This window comes from Staurois parvus, unplaced genomic scaffold (assembly GCF_062004578.1).
Source record: "Staurois parvus isolate SC_StPar_1 unplaced genomic scaffold, SC_StPar_1.0 ptg000019l, whole genome shotgun sequence".
NCBI lineage: Eukaryota > Metazoa > Chordata > Amphibia > Anura > Ranidae > Staurois > Staurois parvus.
In genome coordinates this window covers 16,285,869-16,306,138 of record NW_028317815.1, presented here as the reverse complement: position 1 = coordinate 16,306,138, position 20,270 = coordinate 16,285,869, and the positions used below count along the sequence as shown (strand labels likewise).

General features: G+C 38.9%; 1 protein-coding gene across 1 annotated transcript in view; it reads right to left on the bottom strand.

The window, feature by feature from the left end:
- Window positions 1-5,158: 5,158 nt before the first annotated feature.
- The window catches only part of LOC149472908 (chloride anion exchanger-like), a 65,605-nt gene continuing 50,493 nt past the window's right edge, over window positions 5,159-20,270 (bottom strand). Inside the window, exons 17-20 of the mRNA XM_089685142.1 lie at window positions 16,821-16,875; window positions 12,937-13,082; window positions 12,603-12,674; window positions 5,159-10,975 (exon numbers count right to left, since the gene is read on the bottom strand). Of these exons, the coding sequence (XP_089541268.1) occupies window positions 10,952-10,975; window positions 12,603-12,674; window positions 12,937-13,082; window positions 16,821-16,875 (297 nt within the window). The 3' untranslated portion in view covers window positions 5,159-10,951. The remainder of the gene's footprint in view (window positions 10,976-12,602; window positions 12,675-12,936; window positions 13,083-16,820; window positions 16,876-20,270) is intronic.

Here is a 20,270-nt window from a genome sequence, read left to right as displayed (position 1 = left end):
GTGCGGGAGCTGGTGCAACCTTATGCTGCTTTGTCTGGGTCTGCACAGAGCTTTGTTTTAGTCATGTCCAGGGGCGGACTGACAACTCAGATCATGGGGCCCCTGTGTCCTTGCCCAAACTCAAAAAAGCCTATGAAAAAGGTACCAGGGGCATCTCATGGGGCCCCCTACTGACCCCGGGCCCTCGGGCAGTGCCCAAGTTTCCAAATGGTCAGTCCGCCCCTGGTCATGTCCTCTGTAAGAGGCTCCAATATGTGGTGGAAGGATTGTGTGGGCTAAATCCTGTGTATGAATGAATCATCAACAGAAGGATTTCAGAAGACTGGAGCTCTGAGCCTTGGGTCCTACACCATGAACAATTGACCATGCCTTCAACTCTATCCCCATGCAACCAATTCTTGGATAACGGTTCTGCAATATTTTGTATGGTATGAAACATACAGGCTTATCATACCAACAATGGTATTTGTATGCGTTTATGATTTCGGAGTGTTTCATGTCAAGCTTCAGCTGTCAAAGTACAAATATAAAGATACAAGGCACATCATGATACAGTATGTACTGTAAATACCATACAAGGCAACTGTGACTTTTGACTGGAAGTGTAGTCATTTGAACCTTTTTGAACCTTTTTATCAGGCTTTACCAGCAACCATTGGACAAGTATTCATCATCGTTTTATCAGCTAGCAGATACTTCTCCATCATTATAACCTTTCATGCTGCTATTCCTGATACCAATAATCTTAGAGAAGGTACTGCACTGCCTAGCAACATGATGGCTCTATAAGGTCTCCAACAACCTTTAACTGACTGTTAACCACTTCATGTCTGGAAACTTTTACCCCATTCCTGTCCAGGCAAATTTTCAGCTTTCAGTGCTGTCACACTTTGAATGACATTTTTGCGGTCATGCAACAGTGTACCCATATGAATTTTTTTACATTTTTTGAGACAGATAAAACTTTATTTTGGTGATATTTATTCACCACTGGGATTTTTATTTTTTTGCTATATAAATGAAAAAGTCCAAAAATGTTGTTTTTCTTATAAAATTTTGCAAATAAGTAACCTAGTAAGTAACCTAATAAGTTACTAATAAGTAAAATGTATTCAGTTATCTTTTTAGTAAAAAAAATAACCCAAATGAGTTTATAACCAAAAATTATAATTTTTCAAAAAAATTTTTTTACATTTTTATTTTATTAATTTTATATTATTATTTATGTTTTTTTTTAACATACTGTCACCCTAGCAGTACAGTGTCACTATAGTGACACTGTACTACTTGTGGGGGGTGATGAAGATTTTTTTTTTTACACTGATTGCTTTTCAGTCATAAAGGCTCTAAAAGCAATAATTTCTCCTTCTCTCTGGTGCATTCTTCCAGCCATTGAGAAATACTGTGTGAATTGTGATTAGTCACAGCGTGTCACATGGTACAAGGCTGTTGTGAATAGCCTTGGACCATGTGATCTCTGTGATCATTCACAGATTTCACACGTAGCAAGCAATGATGTCAGAAGTGATATCTTGCTTGCACCTATTCATGTGATCACTGATTGGCCAATTTGTGCTTCAATTGGTTGTCCAAAGTATAAAGCCCTCTGGAGCAGCCAATACTGCGCCCTGTGCCATCAGATCAAGCAGATGTTTGTAAAAACTGACTCCAAATGATAATGTAGAGGCCTCCCTGGACACTTTTGAAATGAATGCACAGGAAGGGGATTTGCCAAAAAAAGTAGTTGGTCAGTACTATACCTTCTTTTCTATCTGATGAGCCCCAAAAAGCTCATTGTGATTTGGATTCTTCTGATGCCTAAGCTCAAAGCCATGGTTAAGCTGCTACGTTCCTAGCCAAAAACTACTGAAAGCCAAGACTATTGGGAATAGAGCAGAGTGTGGAAAGAGAAGTTAAGGACTAACGTTTGTGATTCCTAGCAGATACTTAGCAAACGTGGCTGAGCCATGAAGATTATCACTCTGCAGATCAGCTCATGGAGATGGTGGAATGTTACATTATGCTACTATGTTCTTCACAGCCACAGGGCATGCCCAGATCTAGAAAGTAAGATTTCCAGTGGTGCCTGGTGAGAATTCCCTGAAGGGAAGGGGTTTTTGAAATGGTGCTGCCAAACTATCTAGGAAGGGCCTCACCTAATAAAGACTGCAATGTAAACTTTGTTTTCTATATGAATGTCAATTAATAAAGTGATTGGAAACCCTCACCTTGTAAAACAACCCATTCAGTTTAAAACAGACATAAAAGGTAAAACATTTGTGTATAGATGTAAAAAAGTATTATAAATACCCTTTTTTCCTTTTCTTTTATACGTGATCACATTCCCTCTATTTTCAGCTGAATAAGAGCTAGGGGAGGAGAAACAGCAATACACTGAACTTAAAGTACATTGAACTTACAGTACAGTACAGTGAAAAGCTGTGCAAAGGGTGGGGGGGCATGTCAGCACAAGTCTGATGATTGGAGGAGAGCAGGCTGGCTTCCCAGCACAGCTAGAGAACTGAACACAGTGTGTTCTCTGTCTTAGTGTGGTCGGTGTTGGAGAAGAGAGCTGAGGGACTGGCAGGAACACCAGGATTTCACACAAAGGAAGAAATACAAAGAGAATAGGACACTTTTTCATACAAGTACATGGTACATCAGGCAATATCACTGCTATAGGCAAGCATTTGACTGAATGAAATCAATTCAGTCAGTGTTTTTTGTTGTGATTAGCTGTGATTGGCCACAGCTAATCACATGACACAGATGGGCTGTGATTGGCCCAGTCTGTACCATGTGAATACGGTGACCATTCACAGCTCACCATTCATGGCAATTGTTTACAATTGCCATGTGACCTGGTGTGATTGGTCACAGTGGTCACATGTTACCAGCAACGGGCCGGTACACAGATCGGTTGTGTCCATCGGACAGATCTCACCACAGCACAGCCTCGCAGGTGCGTGCCAGGCGGCAATATAGGAGAATCCAGATTGATGAAAGTCCCACTCGGCCATCATTTTGTTTTTGGCCGGGCGGTAAATGGTTAAGCTTAAATTTAGCTAAACTATTTTTTTTACCTGTAATGAAGTATGTCCCATGTTGTACAGGCTGCTGGATTGTGTACAATTCTTCTATGCAGTAATGATACGTCATTTTCCTGACTCTGAATTTCCAGCACTGAGGTAATTAATAGTTTTGGGGTCTTGGGATAAACTCATCAGAAGAAGCACTCGATAGGGACTCACACTGTTGTTCTTCTATTCTACTCCAGTTTTGTTTATAAATACAAACATTGTCGCAGATTCCTACCTGTTTCTGCTCTGAAGAAAAACGTGCAGTTCTCTAATGAGAAAACTTGCAAGATCTGCATACCTTTAGAAGTGATTAACCTTTGGAAGCATCTCTCCAAAAATTAAATTTCTATTGCATGGAATGCCTAAAATATGACTTGTATCTTAGTGCAGACTTCTGGGAAAATCAGTCAGTCAATCACACAAGCATTTCAGGAGGTGTTCTGTACACCAAATGTATACAGAACACCTCCAGGTTACCATAGTGCAATAAAAAGGAAAGGTAATTTTATATAACAATAAATTACAACTAGGTTTGTGTAGCAATTGTATATGCTATATATATTTTTTTTCAACTGTTATATTTTTCAACAGGGAATGGCACGCAAAACAAATCAAGTCACTAAAGCTGTAGGCAAAAAAAAATTAGCTAAAGTTAAATGAAAAGTAAAATGTACTTCTGTAAATAGTCAACAATTGCATAAATCCCACCCCACTAGACACAAATTCAGTCAACGTATGCATCTACTAGACTTTGGAGTTTTTCTGTAGATCATCTGCCTATAGTTATTTCTGGTACCTCCTTTCAACCTCTGGAGGTGGTATCAATCATTTCCTTTATTGGACAATTGAACCTTAAATGTGTGCAGAAGATTAATGTATTTTCTGTTAAGGATCTCTTAAAATAATGCCTATAAGTAATTTTCATTTGGGACTTGCCATTATTACCAATAAATCCTCTACTTTTTACCGAATCCTCTAGATTTTATCATCATGCCTTGGAAGTATTCAAATACTTCCACAAATCGAGCAGTCTGTTCATCTTAACTAGGTGTAGAAATAAGTGTAACAGAACGAGCTCCCTTATCTTGTATCTTGGAATACCTTTTACCAAAGTCCTGTTTCCATCCCAGGTACAAAGAGGTGGACACCTATGGACCAGGTCTGTAGAGCAGCCATTATGTCCTATACCAAATACTGTAGGTTTTTAGGACACTAAGAGATAAACATTTCTAGTTAGGGCAGTTCTTTAGCCATACGGTACCCTAGCAGGGACCAGATGAAATTCAATCCATGTGCGGCTGTACCTGTTCAATAGAAGTCAACCATTATCTCGACTTTTGTCGAATGGGCTTGTTGAAACATTTCTAGTGATCGGCTGGTTGCCATCATTAATCAGTCCTATCAGTGGGAAAAATTCCTCTATCCACCTTGCTTGGATAAAGGAATGTTTGTTTTCATCTATGGCTAGTTTTAACTACCTGGTATTTCTGTTTCACGGAATAATCTGGGAAAATCTGTAGTTTCTTCACTTATTTGTTATCTACTGGATCTTCTATTGCTGTGTAAGGTCTACTAGGTCCTTTTGCTTTGAAAATTTTCAGGAAATTGGTGTTTCCTGTTGTGAGTGAAGGTCATCATTCATATAGTTGACTTCTAAGATTCTTGTAAACGGAGATACCAGATACTGAACTTCACTTTTAATGCATTTGTTTATAATTATTTATTTTGTAATAGATGCTGGCAGTTGCTAATATCTGTATAGCTGTAGGTCAGTATTAAAAAATATACAGCATGACCACCATTCGTACAAAATACCAGTTAAACACAAATAATTATTTAAATGGTCCAAATTTTACAACAAATTTTATCATTTTAATTAGGTTTTAAATTTGTCCCAAACTAGCAAACACTGATAAAGGTCTATAATGAGAGTAGATAAAATGGATATTATTTGATTATTCTAATCTGTTCCTTACAATACTACATATATACCTTTAGGACATGTGAGAACTCAATTGAAGCTCTGCTAGTTTTTCATTTAGCACATTAGATTTCTATCTGACAAATACACATAAATATGAATTTATACAATTTTATTTATATGGCAGGTAAAACAGTTACATTGGTATGCTTAATCATCATGTTCTAATTTATTTGCAATATACATTGCTTACATATTGTCAAGTTTTTCATATTTTGTAACATATTTTAGCAAATTCAGAGTAGCTTTTTACACTATAGTACCCTTAGGACATGATATCGTACATTTACAATTTATTTTATACATAATTTGTACTATCCATTTCTATAAATATGTACATTATGGTGACAGAACAACTTGAACAGTGTTGGATAGTATTTTTTTACAACAACAACATTTACACCATATTGAGCTGTTCATGGATCTATACCATGTTTAAAGTAGGACTTATTTACATTAAAATATTTATTTTTACAGTTTCAAAATGTATATATACTATACTTGGTATAGTAAAAAATCTTGGACAGTGATATTGTAATTTATGGCAAAGAATCAAATGAGCTTTGGGTTCGGACCAAAGTTGAACAAATATCGAACTTTGTCTGTTTGGCAAAAAATCAAACTTAATGAGGTTTTTGCACACCCAAAAAGCAAAACCTCTGATTGCAGCAGGCAGTTAAACACTGCTAAATGTGACAGCATTCATCTAAGCCTGGCTGTTAGGAGACGAGCGGCTACTAGCTTCCAAAAAACCAGTGACACATCCCTACCCAACCATTAAGTTGGGAATTTGCAGTTGACAGCTGAATATAAACAAAAGAAGGGGAATGGTGGCTGACATCAGTGGCCAAATATGCTCATGGCCATAATGGGTCAACATCCATGGCCATATTTGGTCAACTGCCATGGCCATATTTTGTGAATTACATTAACCATTGACATATTTGTTGAATGGCATCAGCCACCAACCCCACCCTTTTGTTTATAAACCAGCTGTCAGGTGCACATCTGCCATTTGGCAAGGAGTAGAGAAGGGAAAGGACATGCATCTCTGAGCAACATGATTGGTGATGGATTTACTGGTCTAAGTGTGTGTTGTGTGTTTATTTACCGTTTACAGTTTTCTGTTGAATGAGTGGGGATTCGGGGGGGATTTCTGGACCCTCATTATTATAGGGGGCTTCCAGATTCTGATAAGTCCACTGCCTACAGATCCTCACAAATATCAGATCAGGGTTGTGGCAAAGCAGCCCTTGTCCTCATGAACATAGAGGCAAGGTGGTGTGTACCCTCCCCATGTTGAGTGCATGTGCCCTGGTATGGTTCAGAAAGAATGGGGCGGGTATGCTTGTTCCACTTTTCCTGACCTGCCAGTCTGCATGCTTAGATAAGGAACTGGTGCGAATTTTTGGAAGGACTTCATATCATTTTTAATTTTTTTTTGAGTGGGGCATGAATTTTGGAGGAACTCATGCAGTTATTTTTTTTGCATAGGTTTTCCCATTTAAATTTACAACATACCCTTATCAAGATAAGGTTTTTGGTATAAATTTTGGGGAGACCCCACAATATTTTTAGGCTTTTTTGTCAAAAGGTCCCCCCAAAATACATACTCGATCCTTAAGAGTCTCACCTCAACGACAACAACCTCCTCAATCCCGTACAGTCTGGCTTCCGTCCCCTACACTCCACCAAAACTGCCTTACTCAAACTCTCCAACGACCTGCTAACCGCCAAAGCTAATGGCCGCTATTCAGTGCTCCTACTCCTTGACCTCTCTGCGGCCTTCGACACAGTCGACCACCCCCTCCTCCTCAAAAAACTACACTCCCTCGGCCTCAGAGATTCTGCTCTCTCCTGGCTCTCATCCTACCTGTCACAACGCTCTTTCAGCGTTACCTATAATGCTACCACCTCCCCCTCACTCCCCCTCTCTGTTGGGGTCCCTCAAGGCTCTGTCCTCAGGCCCCTTCTCTTCTCCATCTACACCTCCTCCCTTGGCCAACTCATACACTCTCATGGCTTCAACTACCACCTCTATGCCGACGACACACAAATCTATCTCTCAACCCCCCACCTCACCCCCTCGGTCTCCACCCGAATCACACACCTGCTGAGCGACATATCAGACTGGATGTCGCTCCACTTCCTTAAACTTAACCTCTCCAAAACTGAGTTTCTTGTCTTCCCCCCAGCCCGGACACCACCCCCCATTGACTTCTCCGTCACATCCAACAACGCCACCATCAAACCCGCCCCGCAGGCCAGAGTACTTGGTGTCATTCTGGACTCCAACCTATCCTTCCAGCCCCAAGTCCAATCTTTAACAAACTCGTGCAGACTCCACCTCCGCAACATCGCCAAAATACGCACGTTCCTAACCCCGAGAAACCACTAAACAGCTCATCCACTCCCTCATCATATCACAACTACTGCAACTCCCTCCTCACTGGCCTGCCTCGCCGCTGGCTATCCCCGCTTCAGTCGATCCTGAATACGGCTGCCAGACTCATTCACCTTTCCAACCACTCCATTTCCGCCACCCCCCTCTGCCAATCCCTCCACTGGCTTCCGATTGCGCAACGGATCAAATTCAAAATCCTAACACTGACATACAAAGCTGTCCACCATACTGCCCCGTACTACATCACTGACCTAATATCCAAGTACCGCCCAGCATGCACACTCCGCTCCTCACAAGACCTCCTTCTCTCTAGTTCCCTGGTCTCCTCCTCCCATGCCCGCCTCCAGGACTTCTCCAGGGTGTCACCCATCCTCTGGAACTCCCTGCCCCAACCCATCAGATTATCACCTACTCACCTCTCTTTTAGACGCACCCTGAAAACCCATCTCTTCAGGGAAGCCTACCCCACCCCCTGCTAACTTTCCGACCTCCTCCACTCTTCCTACCACTCCATTCCCCACATCTCTTCCTGTGCCAACATCTCCTCCCTCCTAGATTGTAAGCTCGAAAGAGCAGGGCCCTCGATCCCCTCATGTTTTGCATTGTATTGGTATTGTTCTGTCACATGTTCTGTCCCCCTTTGTAATGTACAGTGCTGAGCAAACCATTGGCGCTTTATAAATACTGTATAATAATAATAATATGTATGTTGGGGGAATCCCAAAGCCATTTTTATCAAAGAAAACCAGCTGAGAGGGAACCAGGTTGGCAGGAGTGCTCCTTCACAGGCAAGTTTAAGGCATTCCAAAAGCATTTTGTTTTACAAAATTGGGTATTTTTCATGTCTCACTTTAACATTATTAAAATCTTTTGCATTTTGCATTGGGACATTGCAGTGCTCAGCCCCCAGTGCCACTTGTATGATAAGTGATTGGCTATTAGTCATGAAAGTTGTCAGACTTGATTTTAAAGATTCAGTTCCCTTAGACTTCAGTGGGGTTCAGATTAACATTCAGAACTTGTGAGTTGTTCTGCGAATGTTTTTGGAACTGAACCCAGGAATGATCGTCTCATCCCTAATCCACATCTGACATGTAGTTACATCTGGCATTGGTGAAGTCTATAGTGATGAGGGTAGCTAAGGATTAACAATTGTTACAAGCTTTTTGTAAAAATATTTTTGGATAGATTAAGACATGTAAATGTCTTATATGCATATAAAGTGAAAGCTCACATGAGTCTTAGCTAAGACATACAGCTTTATATTGTGTACTTTGTTAATGCAGTGACAATAATATCTAGGCCTGCAGGCTGTCATTTACCTCTAGAATAAGAAGACATTGTCATATGCACCCAGTTAAGGGCTACTGTTGCAGTTTCCTGGTGAAGAAAAACGGCAGGGAGGTTCAAGACTGTCCCCACCAGAGGGTATTGGCTCATTTCTCACAGTTGAGGACAGTGAATATCGTTAATACAATGTATATACACAATATAAAGGCAGGTTTTTAGACAGTTGAATAGCTTACATAATTATGTGTCATATCAGGCCCTAGGCTTATCTTATACAGTGCTTATATAAAAACTTAGTCACAAAGACATCTGCAGTTTGTTCAGACTTATCTAGATATATAAGGTCACTGGAGGCAATTACTATAGTGCTTTTACTGTGATAATTTCTTCCTGCTTGACAGATAACTAACTGATAAAGCTTGTGTAGTGGCAATGCTTAGAAAAAATTGCTACTGCTGTTGTGGGATATTTTAGCCAACTTCATCTTAACTTTACGTGGAAAAACTGCCATTGCTGACTTCCTCCTGAATATACTAGTTACCCTACGTTTATGCTGACCATTTGTCCTCAATACTTTTAAACATTGCCGCAGAACAAGTATTTTCATCAATTTGATATACTAATTTGCATACTTGTTAAACTTGGCTTTAGGTATTGAAAGTGGACTTTGTTGAAAGATACAAAGACCACTAATTAAATTCAGCCCCCAACGCAAATCACTGCAAGATAGCTTACATAAAAAAAACCTGTGGCAAAAAGTTGGAAAACATACTTTTCATATTGCAGAAGGTTATGTAACTATCCTTCTGTTGAGATCCTGGGAATGCTAAGGATCCAAAATCCCACCAAAAGATACTACAGCACAATGCAGGAGCAACCTATCGCAAGATTTAGGATCCTTGAGGTTTCCAGTATCTTACCAGAAGGATTGTAAAATCACTTTCAATTAGCTGACACAGGTGGGAGCTCATACAGTTATTTAAGTTGTGAGAACAAGGCCTGATATAATAAGTAGTCCTCACCATTTAGTGCAAAGTCCACTTGAAGTCTGAAGTTTAGCATGGGAGACAGGCAACCAACATTTTCAGAATGAGAAATCAGCAATGGCAGCCTCCATGTTTATCTTAGGAAAGGTTTCCTTTAAAACTTTTTTTTATTCTGGATACAGCAAGGAAGGGTTATAAAAGCTGTCAGATTTTTTTTTTCTCCATTTGTATCCCATTACAGAGATTTCCCTTCACTTCCTGTCCCATTGCTAAACAGAAAGTGATAGGAAATCCCACAAATTAAGGGAATTCTCCTTTCTGGAGACAATCCAAAATTTGGGATTTTCCCTTACTTTCACTGATAATGGCAAACAGGACAAACAGAGAGGATGAATCTCCTTAATGGCAATACAGACAGCACTAAAACCATACCAAAACTCTATCCAAAAAAAAAGCTTTGCCTTCAGTTATACTTTAACTGACCTGTGTAATACTGTAGAAACCACATTCTGTATCAAGGTATGAAGAAAGCTAAGCTTAAAACAACTGTACCAAAGTTTATATATCTGACTATACCAGGGGCGGACTTACAACTCATGGGACCCCGGGCAATAGGGGATCATGGGGCCCCTGTGTCCTTGCCCAAACTCAAAAAAGCTTATGAAAAAGGTACCAGGGGCATCTCATGGGGCCCCCTACTGACCTCGGGCCCTCGGGGAGTGCCCGAGTTTCCAAATGGTCAGTCCACCCCTGGACTATACCCACTTAACGCAATCTGTTGTATAAAACAGCACTGAATGCACAGTTGGCTTAAGTGTAATTTACTCATGGTTTTATTCTGGAGATCTAAAACATCAGACATACGTAAATATGTCTATCTAACTAAATTACGGCTGTATGTAATACTTCGTGGCTTTTTTGTTTGTCTTTTGCCAACTAGATGCATAAAAGTCTTGTTTAGCAATATACTTTACTATGCCTATTGGTTTTCTTGCAGTAGCTAGCACGACTCAAAGTTATGGGTGCTCATTATTAGGTTATATTTTCTAGCCTTGAGATCCACAGATAATATAAAAATACAATCAGTCTGTTTTCAGTCACAATGTTTTTGCCAATATGTGCATATACTATCTGCCAATTGTACAAAACATTCCTTTAGCAACTACTTCCTTAAATATTTTTGGCCAGCTTGCAGGATAGATCCATGCGGTCACAGCTGTGCTCCAATGGCTACCTGAAAGTTACAATAAATAACAATTATTACTTGTTTTTATATAACAGAGGCTACATAAATAATTCAAGTTAGTGTACAGCTCACCTCTCTGAGCATTTAAACCAGAGAGTTGCTAACAAGGGAATTTTCAAGCATGTGAAACATCAAAACTCAGTACTCAGAACACAATGAGGGTAGTTGCAATTTTTATTATTGCACAATATTACCTCACATTTTCACGAAAAAATACATTTAAATTATTTTGTAGTGAACAATACATTTCCTGATCTTCTGTAAAATGTAAAAGAAGAGATGGGGCCGAATCAATTGATATGAGGGATATCAAGATTTGAAGTTGTGCGCAGCTGCAAAATTGCGACAATCTACGATACCTACATTTTTTCATAGGTGATGCTCTGAAAAGCTTTACAGCTCATCAGTTCAGAGTTAACCATTAGTAATGGCCCTAGAATTATTTCTCTCACTCTTGTGTGCATTTTAATACCTAATGTGTATTTTTTGTTATTGTTTATGTATCTGTGTGCTCTCTGCATGTACATATGGGTCCATATGTGTATGTGTGCATGGGGGCAATGGTTTGTTTAGGATTGATTGATTCAATTCAGTTTTAGTTTTTAAACCTTTTTTCACTTAACTGTATTACTATCTCAAGGGGACCAATGAGCTTGACATGTGATAGTAACATTTTGGTGAAAGTCCCTTTTATGGAGACATTAAGGATCTATGTGACCCCTAATGCCTTCTCTGCACTCCATTCAAGCTGATCAATATTTTTCAGTCAATCCCTGCTTGCCTTTCTAGAAGTTAATTCAGGCATCCTGAATTCCCACAAAACCCAGGTTAGCCCCAGAGTGGGTTCAGGTGGGCGTGCAGCATTCCCAGCATATATGTGATTGGGTGACTTTTCAGCCACCAAAATCACTTCTACGACAGAACCTACAGCCAGCTCTATGAGATGTAAACAAACTATGGCTGCCTGTGTATAGACAATAGATGGATGGAGGTGACAATCGTATACGCTAATCATATCACAAACCAACCGGCAAATATCCATGGTGCCTGTGCGAATGGTTAAGACATCCACAAAGTGCATGTTTTATTCATAGACCCCCTAATTTAGATGCAACCCTACGGAAAACTAAGCAGAATACCAAATCCATGAAACACCCAATACTCAAATGAAGCCACCATTAAACAATTATACCTAATTACCAATCAACAAAAGCTATCTGAAGGTTAACTGATATTTTAAAATTCAAACACGTACGAGTCTCTTGACTGGAGTCAATCAAACAAGAAATTGCCTATGTTATGTTACAGTTAGTGCTTAATTTGGAGAATGTGCTAATTATTTTGTATCTGCTTTCCTTTAAAGAAATCTGCACTGAAAGAATGTGGAGGCTGCCATTTATAATGTTTTAATTTGATATACCAATCTGGGACACTTATGCAGTTTAGGAGTTCTAACTTCTTTCTTTCAAATCATTAATCTACATGCTTCCTATGGGTCAGCTAGGCAACTGGTATTCTTATGAGGTTGCTGATTGCAGGCCACTTTTCTTCTCTCAGTACACATTTCCTTTAATACATATATTACAGAAACTATCCTTTAAAAATATGAACTTACAGAATATTCATTAGCTTTGGTGTCTGCATGTTGTGCTTTCATTGCATCAAATCTGGTCTCCTTTATCTCTTCCTAATAAGAATAAAATTAGTATAGTTTAGTCTTATAACGGCTTTCTAGTGCTCAACATACATACAATAGTATATATATATATGTGTATATATATATATATATGTATATATATATATGTACAGTATATATATCACAATGAAGAATAAATCATAGGCGACAACATTGGCATTCTAGAGTAGTATTTAATCAAAAACAGATTTAAAGGGGAAATGTTGTTTTAATATGATCTAACAAATCATGTAGTTCATATTAGTATTTTTACCTTGGACTCCACGTACTTAGATATTCTATGCAGATTCTTCTTGATGAATATATGTAACACCGCATCGTGAACAGTTAGAAAAATTATGGAATTAGTGATGTCATCATCAAAAAAACCACATCGTTCAAGTTTTTCTAAAAGATTGCCTAAAAGAAGAATATGAAAATGATTTAATTAAATATATCTTGTATTTTTTCTCTCCTACACCCTTCATAATAGTCCTAAGAAAATGTCTGTTTAAGAACCAAATTTCGAGGATACATTCTGGTTTAGGTATTATACTGTATGTACCTATTGTTTATGGATTATCTGTGGCTGTTGAAGATGCATTTTCCATTTTGTTTTATTTTACTGAGTATTTAATTATGTACACACTTAAGAGCTCTTGCACACACATGTCAAAACACCACAATTTTAGGTGTTCAGGTTTTCTTTTTTTCTGATCTGAATGCACTGGTAAATGACACATCTCTCGAATAGTAGATCATGTTATTTGAATATTTGGCATACTGGGAGCTAGAATAATTTTTACACATGTGTACACTATATGGATCATATTTGTGATTTTTGCGTAGGAAATTTCTGTCTTAGAAGATCCGGCGTTTCTGATCAGATTAATTTTAGTGTCATTTATTGTTTTTTTTTTAATGCAATACCAATCACTGACTGCAAAAAAGTGAATCTAGATGCTTCTGAAAATACACAAAGCATGTGCATTGGCAAACAAAAACAGCTTTTTTTTAAAGCAATGCAATATGGTTCGGAGATTTTGCTTTAACATAAAAAGAGTGGTTAGAACCATAGTAGCTCCTTTTGTAGCACCAAACTGGTACCACTCTATTTTGTGTCATTATTTGTGCTCAAAAGGCCAATGAGTTCATGGGTCACTATCTTTATTTGTAAAACATGACATGTGCCTGTTTTAAAACAGGACGTCAGTAATAAGGTCCATACAATATTTTTTTTAAAAAGTGCAACATATTTTAAAACCAACTATTGGGTGTTATACAATGTATCACAAGCTACAAATAAAGTAAAATTGGAAAATTTCCTAGAAAACCTTTGTTATTCACACATACAATAAATTCAGTAAAAATATTTGAAAAGCAAATTGTACAAGAATAGAATGCAGAACTTGTGCTTGTGGTCAGTGGTCTTCTCCCTCTGTATTATTTTAGGAAATATTGAAACTAATAAAACAGCTAGTCATCGCCATTGGTTAGTGTAGATTGGTGTTTCCCAAATCTTGTCCTTGGAGGCTGTAGACAAGCAATGTTTTCTAGGGCTTTATTTCGGAGCACATTTTTGGTATTTAATATTATCTGAAAAGTAGACACTATTCCACATGGTATGAAAGGGTGTATAAGTACAAGGAAATGATGTTGCATATTTCCTGACTTATTGAAAAATCTTTGAATGTCTGATAACAGAATATCAAACAGCAACTTGAGATGAATGCAGGATAAACTGACAATGCAGACAAGATAGTTATAGGGATATGCAGTAATCAGAGAACAAACAATACCATTGCAGTGCAACATTAACAGAAGCTTCTTATGAGCTGTATCCCCCTCAACAGTCACATCTCAGGGATGATGATTTTTTTCTGATTTAGCCTCCTCTAAGAAGGTTTCCGCTTTTTCCACGTGAGGGCATCCCCTTTTTGACCTTTGGAGTAGTGTTCTGTCTGCACTTTACCAGGATAGCACTGTCTGTCTCCAGACTGACTGTCTGGAGTTGAGCCATCCCAGCTGTTGATTTCTGTATGGCAACCTCCGATGGAGCTGCCTGTTTGGTTTCTAGTGGGTCAGTTGGTTTCCAGCATACAATAACCATGGGTACATTCCTATGCCTGGCACGCTATGGCTGCTTCTAACAGCTCATAGAATTTCAAATTTGGGTTTATTCTGTCTTTTTCTTGTTAAATTTCTCTGACCTTATCAGAATTTTTCCTTCGGCCACCAGTCTGTGTCACCCCAACCGGGTTGTCCTGCACAATCTCTTTGTTTGCGGCATATCTCTATTGTTATGTCTTGTAATTACATTGTGTATTACCGAATTGTGATGGGACAGACACCCTTGTTTTCAATTCGCGGTCTGACATTCAAACCTAATGAAAGTTTGACCACGAGTCTATGGGACTCGAATTTGTATATTCAAATGTGCTCATTTTAAAGGCTTATATGCAAGTTATTAGCCATAAAAGGGGTATGGGGACTTGGGGACTGCCCTGAGGGACATGAATCAGTGAAAAAAAAGTTTAAAAAAGTACCGTTTTTAAAGGGGTAGTCAGTTTTCATTGCTTAACCACTTGCCATCCGCCCTATAGCAGAAGTACTACAAAAGGGCAACATGGGTGCGCAAAATCACACATATATACGTGATTTGCATTTCTGGGTAGGGGGAGCGTGTGCGCCACCCTACTTCTCGCTGCTAAATAAGGGGGCACCCTGATGTTGCTCCCCCCTTTTGAATGAGTAAGGGGTACTTGAACCCCTACCCATGCATTAAAGGGTTAAATTTAGAAAAAATAAAGACGCCCCAAAAAATTATTCCTTCGATGTAATCCATCCTCAATCATGGCGTCCAGCATTGCCACAACGACTCCGACCCAACAAAATAAAAAAAAAAAACAATGCCTGCTGACTAGTTCGCACCCACTGAGCACTTATCACAATCTGACATTTGTGTCAGACATCACTGCTAGCTCCACCCAAATGTTTACATCTGACCAGCAAATGTCAGATTGTGGCGAGTGCTCGGTGGCTGCGGACTGGCATCGTCATGACAATGCTGGACGTCATGATTGACGATGGATTACAACGATGGAACCATTTTTTTGGCTTTTTGTTTTTTAATAAAGGATTCTTTTTTTGTTCAATTAAAGGAGTCTGGTGTCTTTATTTTGTCTAAATTTAACCCTTTAGTGAATGGGTACCCCTTATTCATTCACAAGAGGCGGGGCAGCATCAGGGTGTTATTTAAAGGGGTACCCTGATCCTAATAAGCCCCCTGCCCGCAGACCCCCACAACCATCGGGCCAGGGTTGTGGGGAATGCTGAGGGCACATGGCCTGGTAAGCCATAGGGAGGCGGGGGTGCTCAATTGCCCCTCCTTTCATGGGCTGCCAGGCTTGTGCTCAGATCAAGGGTCTGGTAGGAATTTAGAGGGGACCCCACACTTCCCCCCCATTTTTGGGGGGTGGGGTTCCCCTTAAAGATCTTACCAGGTCTAAAGGGCCTGGTATGGCTTTTAGGGGGAACCCCACACACTCCCCCCCTACTTTTGGGAGGTGGGATTCCCCTTAAAAGTCCTATCAGGCCTTTTTTTTTTTAAACATTTATTACACATTTTTTTAATGTTTTTTTTTTATTTATATTATATAATATAATTTTTAAATTATTATTATTTACTTATTTATATTTTCAGGAAGAGTATTCTCCCCTCTGTCTTCTGCAGTGTCCAGTAACACACTGCATAAGGCTGTAGCTATGAGCCAAGTCACTGTGACTTTGGCCAATCATGCTTCTCACAGTGCATTGTGCTGAGATTAGCCAAAGCATTGGTCAGGTGCATTGCTTTGGCCAATCATGGTTCTCATAATGCACTGTGAGAGCGGTGTGCAGTGTGGGGCGCTAGGCTGGTGAATAGCCCGCCGAACACCCTTACCGTTTGTGTGTTCAGCGACTCAAACATTCACTCCAACACTATTGCCTCAATTACATTATTGGTAACCATTCTGGAGGGAACATTTATAATTGTATCCCCATTGCAGGGCTGGGATGCTTACTTACAGATTGAGACTGGAAAGGAGCTACATTTTGTAATAATATGAATCCTCGGTATACCTCCTTAGATGAAAGGTTAAATTGGGTGGCACTTACTGTCTATTCCAGCAATATAAACGTCAATGTCAACCTTGATAAATTCTTTTATGATCTAAAAAACAAAAGTAGTTAAAATAGGTAAAGTTGTTGTTACTTAATCAAATAATTAAATAAGGCTTCCTACATATACATTTGTGTGCCACTGCCTGATTTTCTCAGAGATGTTCTTAAGGGTGGGACTGCCAGTGACTTGAAACTGGGTCCTCTAGTGTCACAGCAGCTATCCCCTCCCACATGGGCCGTGGTTTCTATTTTGCTGGTGGTAGCCCAGGTTGGGCAGGCTATTAAGCTGTGAATACAGTGGGTGGTCAATGTTTTATTGAACTTTGATTTTTCTTTCCATAAAAAAGTGTAGTGTGTTTATTTTATTACCAAGCGTCAGATAAAATCTACAGAGTAACTGCAGTGTAGTAATCTGGTAGCTAAACTGGACACCATCCATTTAGCAATCGTGTGATATTCAGCTAATGGAACATGCACAAATATGTTACAAACCTTCTAAACAACAATACATGTTTGAGCATTTGAATTAATAGTTATATACCGTATTAGCTTGTAAGAGGCAGAGAACTACCAATAATAGTAAAATTGCACTGAAAATCAGATAAGTGTTTTCGGTGTAGTCTGAGTGTAACATCTTTATTCCTATGGAATGGTTACACCATACCAGTGTATCTTCTGGTTTACTCTTTACACTTATATTTAATATTCGCTACTAGCTTTAAAAAGCAAACTTTTCTTGACCATGGGCAACTGAAATAGAGCACATGTTAAAAAAATGCATAATCAGAGGTTACTTTCAGCAAATATCACATTAAAATGATTAGCAGATTCAGAAATAAATATATTAATGTAGCACTACCACCTTAGGAGTTGCTGAGTTATTGGGTCCCTCTATTGTCCTGCAAAGCCAGGCAACACACATGTTCTCAGATTTGCATTCCAGAGACAGTAAACAGTCCTTGAGCTTGGTTTTTAGGTTTTATTAAGGGTATTGAACTTGTATGGGGTAAGGGGTGTATGGCATACCCAAGGAAACTGCAAATGAGGACAACTTCTTAGCAACTATGTACAGGTCTTTATGCAGCAAAGCTCCTCTGGGAGAGCTCTCCAGCCTCTCCTGGTGTACCGTCTCAGACCCCAGATGAAACCTATTTTCATCTAGTTATCTGGATGAAATCCCTGGGCAAGGGGATCCAAAACTGCAACTTTAAATGTAACTGTCCTGGGTGCAGAGCTAGTAAGGTTTCCCACCATAATGCCCACTCATTCCTTTCCTGTGAGCTGGTTGGGTTGGTGTCTACCTTCAGGCCTTCTGCTGGGCTGAATCCTTCCCTGGCTCCACAGGTGGTCCTCCCTTTGGAGACCAGTGATCCTCCTTTCCAGGTCTCAGCCTGTAGGTAGGCCCTACTGGGCCCCCTCCCAGGCTCCTGCATCTCTGCCTCTCTCACATCTTCCACCCAACTCTCCTGCTGCTGAGCAGGCTCTATCATATTTAAAGGCTGCCCTGGCCCCATGCTAACTCTCCTGCTTGGGGATTGGCCAGAGTCCTCTAGGTATGCAGGTCAGCCCCTCCACACCCCCACCAACTGCTTCTTGAATATTCTCCAAGTTTCTAGAGCAGGGGAATGTATCAGAGAACTGAAATGCAGAGCCCTCAGCCTTTCTCTCTAAAAAAAAACTTAGCTAGCTTCCCCTAGCTACCTAGAGGGGCTCTTCATTAACAAATGTCAATATTTTATATAAACATTGAAGCTGGCCCTTCCCCTCTAATCTCCCCAGTCTATCTATTTGGTAAGTAAGGTTTGTAAGGTATCCCATAGTATTAAAGGACCAATGGGAAGGCTCAGGAGGGCAGAGCCAAACTTTAAATGTTTTTGAAAAAAGTCAATATTTGCATACAACTTTAGCTGACTGAATCTCTTGACAACAATTGTGACACACAGTCATAGTTACTGAAGGTGGGTATTCTCTCTCGCATAAACAAATTTATTATGTACTTTATTTGTGAGTACATAAAACTAGAACAATCAAATTAATCAGGAATAGCAGTTTACTGTATAGTCTCAGTATATGCCATAGTTTCATATGTCCCAATGCCCAATAAAGTAAAACTCTGCCTTATTTCAGTGGCATATGTGGGAAATGTTATCCATAAATCTGCAAGTATACATACACTAAAGCATTTCTGGAGAAAAGTAGTAAGTCGAGTCCAGCAACCATTTTCCTAGGATGCATCTGGTGTGTCTTAAATATCTCCCAGAATGATGGCACCTAAATACACCTTGAATTGAGTACATTATGGTAGGAAGTAGCAGTGCCAGGCAATGAAACGACATTTCATGATATTTGATTTAAAGGAAATGGGCACTAACAGACAGAGTGTGTTGATGTACTAAAATTGGAGAGTGCAAAATCTGGTGCAGCTGTGAATGATGGCCAATTGGCTTCTAACTTTAGCTTGTTCAATTAAGCTTTGACAAAAAAAAAAACCTGGAAGCTGATAATTTTCTATGCAGAGCTGCTCCAGATTTTGCACTTTGCAGTTTTAGGTAATCAACCCAATTATGTCAACATGTGGGATTATCCTACAAAGACTATAATAATTAATGGGGAGTATGTGGGTAATAACTGAAAAGTATACAGTATACATACTTATGCATGGTGACAGATGAATACCAAGACCCACATGTGGACCTGACGTATAGCATAGTGGTACTATATATATATATATATATATATATATATATATATATATATATATATATATATGTAATATATATCTCAATTCAGTGAATGTGATGGTCCTTTTAGTTACATTATTATTCTTTAATTTATATATATTTAATTATATAATTATTCTTAAATGAGAAATTTGGGAATTACATTAAGGGTCATTTATTAATCTCTCTTCTTAGGTATTTTCTACAAGACAACATTGTATTATTTTATTAGGGTAAAGAGGTATTGTTCTTTTTCCTTCTATGTCCCTGGATATTTTTGCTAGTGTCAATTACTAATGAACTTTCCTATGCATCATTTTGCTGTGGCTTATTAATCATTACACCTATTTAGATTGCACACTTCCGCATATATATATATATATATATATATATATATATATATATAAATAATACCATATAGATATGGGCCCCATATTGTATGGGTATGTCTGTCTACGGTTTATATATACAACCAAATATTTTAACTGTATGGAAATGAAATATTTTGTTTATTTGCTGTGCTTAAATAATACATGGTAATAAATTGGGTTTGTGAAAATTTATAATTTGTGGTTCAATTTATATTGTTTTTCTGGAGCAGGCACATAAAATCTTTTCTGGACCCTCAATGTTTCTGGTTTGTACTACTTGTAAATTAAATACATATTGATTATCAAGAGCGGTGAATACTGATAAGGACTGGTCCGTACACTTCACCTATCAT